Raw genomic sequence first — 12,502 nt, forward strand, 5'->3', positions numbered from 1 at the left:
TATTTCATATTGAGATCAAATCAGATTGGAGTAGAGAATAAAATTGATTCTTTGTCTACTTTGAGACAAACATAAACTATGTTGGGTGTTTAGACTCAGTGAGGAGAAAGAACTTTAGTGTCTGTTGATTGTGTGTCCGTCCTCCTTGTAGTCAGTCAGTCTGCTAATAAGGTACTTTATACCAGGACTTGACTTTGTGTGTTAAAGTTCTGATGGTTGATCCTGGAATAAGTCCACCTATTGGCGTCATCTGTGGCCTTGAAGCACATCACATGTTCCTCATCACAGACGAGAGCAGCCACTGCAGCACATTTCATCTGTGTAACATAATGTGTTGGTCCAAAGCTCGCACGTAGACCTCGAGTTAGGATTATTTTGTCATGTTCTGATCGAGGTTTAGGTTAGAACATCGCTGGAAACATTCAAACACCTGCTCCCTCAAACATGTACACAGGGTGCTCGGGTACTGTTGAGAACATCAATCTGTCATTTTATCCTCCATCTCGAAGACGGATCTAAACAGTAGAATCCCACCAGCCTTACAAAGTCATTCATTTGCAGCATAAGTGGAATGCTTCAGCGTTTTATTGCCACAGTCCGCACACAGCCACTTATCTGTGTTAAACCACCACACATTAGCTGCTGCCTTCAGAGTGCCTGTGTTCAAATCTCCTTCCTGTCATTACCTTAACGCTTACCTTAGCCTAATTTTAAGTGTTAGGTTTGTCACTGTCTGCAGAGTAACAGATGAAATGTAAGACTTTAGTGAAATGTCAAAGCAGAGTCATTGAGGGTAGGTAATGCAGAGTTACTCTGAGCTGGATTCTTTATCAAGAAATTTGTAAAGAGCAGGAGCTGCTTTTAGTAGAGTCCTGTGTTTCAATATTTTAATTGAACTTGGTGTTTTTATTTCTATTGTCAACAAGCCCAGTTAGGTAGTGAGGTGAAAGAAGTCTGCCCAGCTCAGTGTGAATGGGTTTAATCACATCCTGGAACTAACTTTAACACAGTCAGCCAGAACCTTTGTTCAAATATAAGATTGACCTTTTGAATGATTAATAATAATGCTCTTTAATCATTGTAAATCAATATTTTATTGCTAAACCCATCAAGTTAGTTTGTCTTCAGTAGCTCAAGAGCTGCTCAATAGGGCGGCACAATGAATTGAATATATATCATCACGATTTTAGATTCCCACCATAAAAACTACGACAAACTTCCCTGCAGAACAAATCAAAAGCTTCCTAAACTAACAGCCCGTCACAAAGGGCGATGGACCTGCTGTCCTGGATGTGGTGGCTGCTGTCTGCAGTAAAAGAGTAAGACCCAGCAAAATAAAAATCAAATTTGTTGAAGTGAAGGTGCAACAAAAGCTTGTGCATGGCATTTAACATCAATCTCCTGCACATACAGTGGTTGTCTCTCTCTAAGCAGTTCATATTAAGTTCTGTTACATCGTATAGCTGTTGGCTTTCCATTCTCACATCACCTTGGGTGTCCTGCATGTCTTTTTTTGAGTTGGCAGTGCTTGGATGTTATTTTGAGGTTCTGTTCTCAATGAATAGCAGCCTGACACACCTCCGGTGTTTGTGAGGATGGGGTGATGGACGACTACAGCTGCTGTGCTGCTTTTACTGTACAACTGGGGATGCACGATATTGGATTTTTGCCGATATCTGATATGCAGACATTTTCAGTCTCCAGTGGCTGCTTTCCAATATCGATATACTAACTAAACTAATTGCAGAACAGCACAGAAGTTTCTCCTGTAGTGGAATAAACGACATTATCCATTCACAGCGTAAAGCAGCTTAGAGTTACAGAGAGGCCCAGCTGGAGGATTCAGCTTCGTAGGAAGTTGCGCTGTTAGCTGCGTGAAGTACCGCGTCCAGGCAGACACGCTGCTTCAAACAGCTGATTGGCATTGTGATATGTGACTCTAAAATAACTGATGTGAAGCTTGGACTTCTTTGACAACCCAACTGTTGGTTTTGTGCGGCTGATGTTCTCCACACTCTTAAGAGCACAGTGCATATGGAAGCCTCTTTGGCCCAAACAACGCACAGATCTGAGCAGGTTTGTAAGTAGATGAATCAGGCTGTAACTCTGGGGGGACTGACAGTTTGGACCATATTTATTCTTGGCCGGGGACAGGCTGCTGACAGTTGTTCCCCCGTGCCTGGTGCAATACTTCAGATGATATTGTAAATATTGTAATATCATCTTCAGACTATATGTTATGCATAAACAAAGTCAATAAAGGAATAGTAAATCCATGCTATCAGTTTAATGAGAATGTTTTCACTCCACTGCACTAACATCTTGTCCATTACCTTTGTCTCCAGGTGGGGCGTATTACTTGATTTCGAGGAGTCTGGGCCCAGAGTTTGGAGGCTCCATCGGTCTTATCTTTGCCTTCGCCAATGCAGTGGCTGTAGCCATGTATGTGGTGGGCTTCGCTGAAACCGTGGTGGAACTTCTCGCCGTAAGTCTCTGTGCTTCAAAACATGTAGTGGCTCCTGCTGTTGATGCAATTCCACCACTTCGACCAAGCTTTCCTCAGTCCTGCAGGCATCTTGGGCCAAGAGACAGAATAGTCCCTCCATGCATTCATCCATTAGCTATACTTATTATCCAATCCCAGCTAATAGTGGGTGAGAAGACAGGTTGCCGGTCAATCACAGGGCAGACACAGACAACAGTTCACATTCACACCTACAGTACAGGCAATCTGAGGCTTAGACTGTGGGTGGAAACCAGAGTGCCTGGAGCACAGGCACACAGCATGCCTGCAGCTTCTAACCCAGGGCCAACCTAACCCTAACCCCTTGCTCCACTGAGCTGCCCCTTCTGGACTAATCGCCTTGAAGGCAATGTGAATCCATGAATGACACTTCAGACATGTCTTAGGTGCTCGATCGTTTAGTTTTTGTGGCTGCCATGGAGACACGTAAAGCTGCAAAGTGAGCTGAAAAGTTAAATTGTCAGTTAAAGGAGGGGCTTCGCAGTCTTCAGACATAGTCAGGCACATAACAGTGAACAGGCCTTTCTGTTTGTAATCGTACCGGCTCTTTAAAAATCCCTTTCTAATGTGCCTGGTGTATTAACAGACTACAAAATCTACGGCCCTTGTTCTGTAAGTTGATCTAAAGATGACACGAGCTGTAGCAGTCTGAGTCACTTTAAAAGTTTCAGTCCTTTTTTGGCACTTTTCTGTCCTTCCACAGGAGCTTCAGTGTTAATGTTTTCATCTGATGATGCAAAAAATGTGAACCTGACCGCAGCAAATAGACGCACACATATGCAAGAGCAATAGCTGTTGGGGAGTTGTGGAAGGTGGTGACATTAGCCACTCACTATCTGAACCAAAGCAGAAGTAGAGTGAGTTGAAATGTTCATGTTGACATACTTCCTGTTTCTCTGAAGGCAAATGTAATGTGTGATTGCTCTGTGGAGGTCCAATGTCAAGTAAAAATACACAATGAACTTGAATGTTTGTTCATTGTTATTCCATTTAACAACTCCTCGTATCGTCTCTCAGGGCGTAGATGCCATCATGACAGACCAAATCAACGATGTCCGAATCATCGGTACCATCACAGTAATCCTGCTCCTGGGCATTTCTGTGGCAGGAATGGAATGGGAGGCCAAGGTATGATCAAGGTCCAATCACTCAACAAGACGCACACAGTACGACTGATGCACACGTTGGTTTAAGACATCAGTGGTGACTAATGATTGGTGAATGTGCTTCTCTATAGGCTCAGATCTTCCTGCTCGTTGTCCTCGTCACGGCCATCATCAACTACTTCATTGGAACCTTCATTCCTCTCAAGTCAAAGGAACCAATGGGCTACTTTGGCTATGACGGTATGACCACACACCCAGCTTCAGCACTGTTACTGAAAGCTTGTGAGAGGCCTTTTTGGTGTTAAGAGCTCTGTTTTCATGTCAGGTGCAATCATGTGGGAAAACATGGGTCCGGACTTCCGAAAAGAAACATTTTTCTCCGTCTTCGCCATCTTCTTCCCCGCAGCCACTGGTATTCTGGCTGGAGCCAACATCTCAGGAGACCTTGCTGTAAGTGTCCCGTAACTATCACATAACACAAACCTGCTCAGGAAAAAATAGTTCTCAAGTTCCTGATGTAACACGTGCCCAAAGAAAACTCGCCATGTGGGTAGATTCTTTGTCAGACCTCAACTCTGACACACCTATGCTCCAAGACAAACCACTACGAGGTGAATATTAGTGTTCCAGGTTATTGATGGAGTCAGTAACCTGGAACCTCGAATGCTGTGATTGTTTGTTGCAGGACCCACAGCTGGCCATTCCCAGAGGAACCCTCCTGGCCATTTTGATCACAGGAATCGTCTACCTGGGTGTCGCTGTTTCAACAGGTGCAGTCATGTGATCAGTTTTAATATGAGCATAATACATGCTTCACCTTGAAGAAAAAATTAAAGGTTCTGGGAACCCTGATTGTATTTTTTTCCACCCCAGGCTCCTGCATCGTGAGAGATGCCAGTGGAAGTCCGAATGACACAATCAGTTCTCAGTTCATGGCGAACTGCACTGATGCTGCATGCAAATTCGGCTACGACTTCTCCACCTGTAAGAGTGAAAACAACTGTCGCTTTGGACTCCATCGTGACTTCCAGGTATAAAGCAGCTCTATCAGAAGATGAGGTTTGAAGTATATGAGCAGCAATTCAGAGATGGGGGGTGAAAAAAGTGTTGGGTGCAAAAATCAAACCTTTGAGTTTGTGTTTATCTTCCGTTCAGGTGATGAGTCTAGTTTCTGGTTTCGGGCCCATCATCACTGCTGGAATCTTTTCTGCCACTCTATCTTCAGCTCTGGCCTCTTTAGTCAGCGCACCAAAAGTGTTTCAGGTAAGACCTGAGCTAATCTGCATCATGGCACACGTTTGGATTATGGTCAGTTTTGAATTATGAATAACTCAAACTGTCTTGTTTGTGCAGGCTTTGTGTAAGGACAACATCTACCCTGGCCTGGACATGTTCGCCAAAGGTTACGGCAAGAACAATGAGCCCCTCCGAGGCTACATCCTGACCTTTGGTATCGCTCTGGCCTTCATCCTCATCGGTACGACTGCACACCTGTAGAGTTAGGCATTGTTACTGTTCGAGACGGCAATGAACAAAAGCCTTAAAGCTTAGAGGGTGTTCACTCTACAGTATGAAAATGTTGGACTGAACTTTTTTTCCCTGTTAAAAGGGTTTTTTATGGGCAAGTTTTTCCTCACTCGAACCGAGGGTCTAAGGACAGAGGGTGTCACTCCCTGTACAGATTGTAAAGCCCTCTATGGGAAATGTACTTTGTGACTTTTGGCTATACAAATAAAATTGATTTGATTTTGATTTGAACTATCAAAAGGATGATTTTTGGCATGATGAATTATTTTTCTTTACTCTGTATTTTCAGAATAATTTTAATGAGGTTTCCTGGAAAGTTATTTGGTATGATTGCATTATAAAGTCAATTGGTGCATTGACAGTTGATTGAAAGTGGAGGTGCTAAATTTCAAAATATACCAAAATGTTACTTAAAAATAGTTTCAGAGTGTAATCCCACTGTGGTAAATATGTTCAGCTGTACTCGAGTATTTGTTCTGATTATATTATTTAGCAACGTTGACGACTCACTAGTTTCTGATCCTAACAGCCAAACATCAACCAGGTCACCAGCAGCAGACACAGCAGCAGCTAATATTACTGACTAGTCCAACAGCAGTCAGCCTAGTGCTGACCTGTTTCATGTTTCTTTCTTTCAGCTGAGTTGAACGTAATCGCCCCCATCATCTCCAACTTTTTTTTGGCGTCCTATGCCTTGATCAACTTTTCTGTGTTCCATGCATCACTGGCTAACTCACCAGGTAAGATCAAGAAAAATTCAAGTAAGACGGATAAAGATGAAGCAGTTAAGACAGAGACATCCCCTGTCTGAGTGTAAAAACAAGCAGCTGTGATAGCACAGTCACAAGTTGTCTTTTAATGATTGTGATGGGGAAATCACAGAGTTACTTGAAGCACTTAGACATGTCCTGAGCCTGCAGAGTGCCCAAAGGGCTTAGAGTCAGAGTCAGTACTATCACTATCTATGGAACAGCTCACACATAGTTTGGGGTCAAATGAAATGTGTATTTCTAGGTGCAGCAGTCAGGTGATCATTTACATGACTTTACACTGTTTTCCACAGAGATATATAAATATTACTATTATTCCGTCTAATTTAATATTCTTAGAAAAGAGGTGAATGAAATCACCACATCCAGGAGGATTAGAAAAGAGTAGGTTCAGTACTAGAATAAAATGCTTGAACCTTAATGAAAAGTGATGGAAACATTGTCCTCTGTTGTGATGGAATCCGAAATCTCAAACGCACACATCTCAAAACAAATGAAACCAAAGCTGTGTGTGTGTGGATGGATATCACTGTGTTGTATTAGTTTTTTGTACTTTGGGTGAACTGATCTTCAGACTGCAGTGAATAGCTGAATGAAATGCATGCAGTTGTTTTTTATATATTGAGTTCTGTGCTTTCTTCCCCCTCGATGCCAAAGCTCTAGCAGAACTCCAGGTACAGATTCTCTATGTGCTTCTAATTCTTCCAAGCAGGCCATATAATTACATGGACTTAAATGGTACATGACACAATTAGAGGCAAGCAGTAATGCGGACATTGACTAATGAATTTTACTGCCTCTGCGACCACAAACTATAAACCCCATTTGGTGTTGTGGCCTCATCAGGGCCAATCTCTTTCCAGCCTCTGGGGCCACATAAAACCCCTGCATGGCACTGAGAGGAGCAGCACCATCAATGTACCCTTTATGTCCTGTTGTTTGTTTTAGACTCTGTCATTGTGTAACCACACACAGTCTGACTGTATCCCATCACTAAAACCCCACTAGTCTAGTTTCTGTGATACTCTGTAAATAAATCTGGTCCCTAATAGTGGTTCTGGTCTCCAGTCTAATGGCTGCTAACTCCCATTCTTTAACCCCAGCGCATATCCAGTTCCAACTTTAACTTTATCCACGCTCTGTAACAGAAACATGTAATATCTAATGACCATGTTGATGGTGAAAATGTTTCCTCTCATGGATTACTGATTTGTATTCTTTTAAATCGCAGGTTTTGCTTTATTTGGTCCTAGTTCAGGAAACAAATTTGACTTTAACATGGAGTGCCTTCCCGCAGCTTAACATAATTCATGTTCAAACATTATGACACAGATGAGTCGCTCTCTTGTTTAAGTGTCCTTTGACACAGTTGCAGTGTTGTGACTTGTTTTCATTGGTGCTGTAGGGTGGCGTCCCAGCTTCAAATACTACAACATGTGGGTGTCTCTGGCTGGAGCCATACTGTGCTGCGTGGTGATGTTTGTCATCAACTGGTGGGCTGCTCTGCTGACCAACGTCATTGTTCTCGGTCTATTTATCTACGTCAGTTACAAGAAGCCAGGTGAGTTACTAAATATTTATTTGGCCATTGAGCTCATGGCAACATTCCTGATCATGGACATGTACACCATAAAAATGCTTTAAATCATGATCTGTGTAGTGACATGTACTGTAACCTCATCACACATTTCAAGACTGTTGAATGAACTGAAACGTTTAAAGACTGAAGCGGGAAGAAAAACACACAGCTCATTTTATCACGTCTGCATGATACTGAGCTGTCAAGTCATTCCACCCCCCAAACACACTTCCCCTGCACCTCTTCAAACACAACGCAGCTCTGCACACACACCTGCATGCACACTCAGTTTGACATGCAGCTACACACACATATGTGGCCTTCTCAGTGCCTGTAACACCACATGGGTCAGACGGCCTTTGGCCCAGCGAAGACGGCCCGTAAACACACTTCCTAACTGCACTGTGTGTCTCTGCCTGCATGCGTCCTCCCCTCCAGATGTGAACTGGGGCTCGTCGACCCAGGCTTTGACCTACCACCAGGCACTGACTCACACTCTGCATCTCAGCGGAGTGGAGGACCACATCAAGAACTTCAGGTACCAAACACAAAGCGGAACAAACTTACTAACAAAACATGGTTTCTATCATTAATGCAGAACCCAGCTCAGGTTCTGTTGAAACAATAGATTTGTTAGCATGCTAACACATTACCCAGTGACTGTTAGGACATGTGAACAGGAGCAGCAGCTGTCATCTGACACAGAATAACCTTCTTAACCATATATGAAATGATGTGACAGGTCACAGCTACCTTCATAAGCTTCACAAATGTACATCTATACCTGTGTACTAGTACACAGTGTTTTCTGTGTGTACATGTGTTTGTTTAGTTCAGGGAACATCCCCATCGCTGTGTCTTTTAAGTTTGATGTTTTCTTTAGAACACTCCTACATGGGGGGGTTGTTTAGCTCAGTTGGTAGATCATCCGCCCAGTCCTTGCTGCAGCGGCTGAGGGTTCGAATCTGACCTGTGGCTCTTTCCCGCATGTCACTCCCCATCTCTCTCTCCACACATTCCTGTCACTCTTCAGCTGTCCCAGTCAAAATAAAGGTCTAAAAGGTCAAATAAATATCTTTAAAAAAAAAAAGAAAGAAAGAATGCATGTATTTCCTTGTCTAGTGCTGGGTAGTGTTTGAGTATGGCCGTTGTGATCTTACTGGAAATGATGATTGCAAACTTTTACCATTTCTTCTTATTATTTTTTTCACTGAATTGCAGCTGAGCCAAGCTTTACCTCCAACATTTGACTGCCAAGATGGCCACCAATGAGGGTGAAAAGCGCCTATTGTTCAACATTCCACTTTTTTGTTTGTGAATGCACCATCTGGGTCCTCACAGTACAGTGACTTTAGCACTTATCCAGCAAGCATCTGAACGGAAGTATGTGAACTGAGACACAGCACATTTCTAAACCTTTAAGGGTGTTACATAAAGTAATGTGAAGTGAGGAGTTTCCTGATCTTTAACAGGAACTATCTGCTCAAAGAAGCAAACAAGCCTGAGAGCAACGTCCTGTACTTGACAGTCAATACTCTTACTGCTACCAGCACACTCACTCAGTGTAGTTATTGTTTTAATTTGACACACAAATGTTTGCTGCAAGTAAGTCAGCATAAAAACAGTTTTCTGTGCTGTTAGGCCAAATTCTCAGCTCACTTAGTGGCTAACGCTGCACGCTAGAATTTACATCCTTATTAACAGCATATCCTCCAATATGGATGTATGCTATCTGAAATAATAACTGTTAATCATTACATTATGACCATGTGATGTGTAACATGAGTCAGTTTGGGATCATTAATCATTCGTTGAATTCATAAAACAAATGTATAGAATAAGAATGTGATTTCCCTGCAGGTTGTAGATGATGATATTGACTCACCCAGCTCTGTTTGTGTCTAATGTGAAGAACATATTTCTTACTGAAAACAGAAGGCAGGCATTATAATGTGTTATGTGTGTGTTCTCTGGACGTGTCAGTGATAATGTGTCTTCGGGCTGTTCCCATGGCAGCGAACCAAGCAGGAGATTAGACGTGTCTTCAGAGTGCCCCGTGTGTTTCGTCTGACCTCCCTCTTGTCTCCTCTCGCCGCCTACGTTAAATCCTTTGGTGCTTAACATATTTGCTTTGATGTGCGCCACTCTGCTCCTGTTTTTTTTTTGCCTTGTGTTAAGAGGACTAGAGGCCACTTTGAAGGTCAGCAGTGACAGTGGCTGCAGATGTAAAAGCTGTAAATATCAGGGCAAAGTCTGAAGACAAAAAAACTCCCACTGACGCTGTTTTCTCCTGGACATGTTTGACTGCAGACCCCAGTGTTTGGTGATGACCGGTTACCCCAACTCTCGTCCGGCTCTCCTCGACCTGGTCCACACCTTCACCAAGAACGTAGGCCTGATGATTTGTGGACATATTCGCACGGTGAGCAGACACTCTGTTATTGTTCTCTTCCTGTTTGTGGTTTTTAAAAAACCTGCAAATGATCCTAAAAAAACTTAATGAAGCTGCCAACTCAGACAGATATCAATGAATTTCAGTTCATCATTATCTAATATGTTCCTAAAGCTGCAGTGTGTAAGATCTGGGGACTTTATTTTCTGAATAAGGCAGACATGGAATAGCGATCACACCACTAGATGCAACTAAATTCTACACACTGGACCTTTAACAATATTCACTTTAACTCTGAAGTGCATGGACATCATAAAGCATGCATCAGGTCGTATATTCATATCATGATTTCATTTGGCTCCTTCAAACTGTTCAAACAGCTTGTTATGCTGCAGAGGATCCATTGGGGCTGTGCCATATGACCAAAATGTCATATCCAGACAATGATGCATACACAATATGAGCACATTTTCTGTCAGTAGTTTATATGAAATGACCCCATGTGTATCTGTGTATCATTACACACTCAACATAGAAATGGTACTTTCTCAAATCTGATTATTTTTCTCCTTTTAGAACTCTGATGCAATTTTTCAATTACAGACAAAATCTCCAATATTAACATGAGAGTCTGTGTTTGTTCACTCAGAGGTATTTTGTGGCTCTCATTCACTGACTCTCTGTAGTCTGACATGACTCTTCTTGTCGGTGGTAACAGTGGTCAGTGGTGTGTGTGTCAGTCATTTTCCTGCCTGTAAATGAAAATGTTGCCGTTTGATTTGTGACATTTGGAAGGCACCGCAAATTTAGATGACCACTGTCTACAAGCTGAGACAGTACTTGTGTTTGGGTGGAGCTCTGTGTTTACTGAATCAGCGCTTTGACACTGTAGTCATTATGAAGAGCTTAGTGGAGACTCACTAAATAATGGATTTACGCATATTTCCAGTTCAGTTGTTCGTCAGTGACATCAGCCTTTTGTGAGAGAAACGTGTGTGCTGAAGCATTTGTGATGTATGAACGTGTAGATGAAACATAATCTGACTTTTTAAAGTGTCTCATATAGTATTTAATAATAATAGTCTAGAGTAGTCAATAGAGTCTATCGCAGTCTTTTATGCTCTCCCCAGACCAGCTTTTATTTTTGGAACAACTGCTAAAACAATGGCTCCTGATCAATGTGTTGCTCCCCTTTAAACCCCCCCACTGCGGTGTGATCTCTGACTGCTGTTTACTCAGACACAATGTACCTCTGTCAGCTTAGTGAACCTCTGTGGTGATACAGCTCATGGCTGTTCCTCTCTCGTATACACAGTGTAAAAGACCTTTTACAAATCCCCTGCCAGGCATAACCACTTCACAATGGAAAGTCCATTTTGATTGGATGAATGAGGCTCTGTGCAGTCCGGCAGCTCTCTGGCTCTGTGGAACACGCCACCCTCCACAAGCGGTCTCTGATCCGCCCTCCTGCCTGCTCCTATTGCTTCCATGAGGGCTGAAAGGGCTGAGCACCAGTTAAACGGTGTAAACATTCCCAGCTAATTGCATTACAGTTTCCTGTCTGAAGAGCATCTTTGTGAGCAGAAATTAACAAAGACCCCGATGAAGACTTTCAGAGCGGGACCTTACTTTATATGTTGAATTCTTGAGTGGAAAATCAGATTACATAAAGCACTGTGTGTGTGTGTGTGTGTGTGTGTGTGTGTGTGTGTGTGTGTGTGTGTGTGTGTGTGTGTGTGTTCCCACAGGGCTACAGAAGGCCAAACTTCAAAGAGCTGGCTGCAGACCAGGCCCGGTATCAGCGCTGGCTGCTGAAGAATGAGAGCAAGGCCTTCTACACGCCGGTGTTTGCTGAGGACCTGCGTCAGGGGGCACAGTACCTGCTCCAGGTAGGAAAACAGCTGCACTGCAGACGTGTGGGGAATAAGATCTCCAAAGGATTGAGCCTCTGTTGCTCTGGATGATATCACCAAGTAAACAGGCAACAACTGCACCGAAGTGTTCAAGCCTCGAGTAGCCTCGCAGAGCAAGTGCCAACAAGTACCAACAGCCAGCAGTGTGGGCTCAGTGTGTTTGTATTTGCTGGTGTTGATGAGCGCATGCTTCTCTAATGGCACACTATTCATTATTTCACAGACAGTTCTCTTCACTGTGTGAGAGGCTGCACAGTTTACGAAGACTCTGTCCTTAAACTGTCTCAAATCATCTCGGTTCATGTCAGATCAAAGTAACTGAATACAAGGTCTCAACTTGAGGAGAGAGATTTCCTCTGTTAAAAGATACACCTGACCTTTTTCTTATTTCACACACATCCCAATACATTGCTGCATAGCCGCAACCCAGTGTTGCTTTAAGCCTGTTGTTTCCTGCTGAAGACTAGGATTCAGAGTGTTTTACTAGAAGATACTCAAAGAGCATAGGGACTACTTTTTTCATTGACATGAGGAAGATACTGTATATTACAGACTATCCACAGAGGTATCCATGATCCTAAATCTGCTGTTTAAGATGTGAAACTAGTTTTAGAAGCTGCTGTGATGTCCATGGAGACGAATGACAGCAGTTTGAAATATTATTGGAAACAAAACCAAGGTGAACCTTGCA

The 12,502-nt window shown here is 42.9% G+C and overlaps 1 protein-coding gene across 2 annotated transcripts in view; it reads left to right on the forward strand.

The window, feature by feature from the left end:
* The window catches only part of slc12a2 (solute carrier family 12 member 2), a 48,218-nt gene that overhangs the window by 19,344 nt on the left and 16,372 nt on the right, over nucleotides 1–12,502 (forward strand). For both annotated transcript variants that reach the window (XM_019272161.2, XM_019272159.2), the window contains exons 5-17: nucleotides 2,346–2,485; nucleotides 3,542–3,652; nucleotides 3,762–3,870; nucleotides 3,956–4,080; nucleotides 4,316–4,400; nucleotides 4,504–4,661; nucleotides 4,786–4,893; nucleotides 4,984–5,107; nucleotides 5,796–5,897; nucleotides 7,333–7,488; nucleotides 7,945–8,044; nucleotides 9,817–9,928; nucleotides 11,647–11,787. In XM_019272161.2, the coding sequence (XP_019127706.1) occupies nucleotides 2,346–2,485; nucleotides 3,542–3,652; nucleotides 3,762–3,870; nucleotides 3,956–4,080; nucleotides 4,316–4,400; nucleotides 4,504–4,661; nucleotides 4,786–4,893; nucleotides 4,984–5,107; nucleotides 5,796–5,897; nucleotides 7,333–7,488; nucleotides 7,945–8,044; nucleotides 9,817–9,928; nucleotides 11,647–11,787 (1,571 nt within the window). The remainder of the gene's footprint in view (nucleotides 1–2,345; nucleotides 2,486–3,541; nucleotides 3,653–3,761; nucleotides 3,871–3,955; nucleotides 4,081–4,315; nucleotides 4,401–4,503; nucleotides 4,662–4,785; nucleotides 4,894–4,983; nucleotides 5,108–5,795; nucleotides 5,898–7,332; nucleotides 7,489–7,944; nucleotides 8,045–9,816; nucleotides 9,929–11,646; nucleotides 11,788–12,502) is intronic.

Source organism: Larimichthys crocea, chromosome I (genome assembly GCF_000972845.2).
Source record: "Larimichthys crocea isolate SSNF chromosome I, L_crocea_2.0, whole genome shotgun sequence".
NCBI classification, from domain to species: Eukaryota; Metazoa; Chordata; class Actinopteri; family Sciaenidae; genus Larimichthys; species Larimichthys crocea.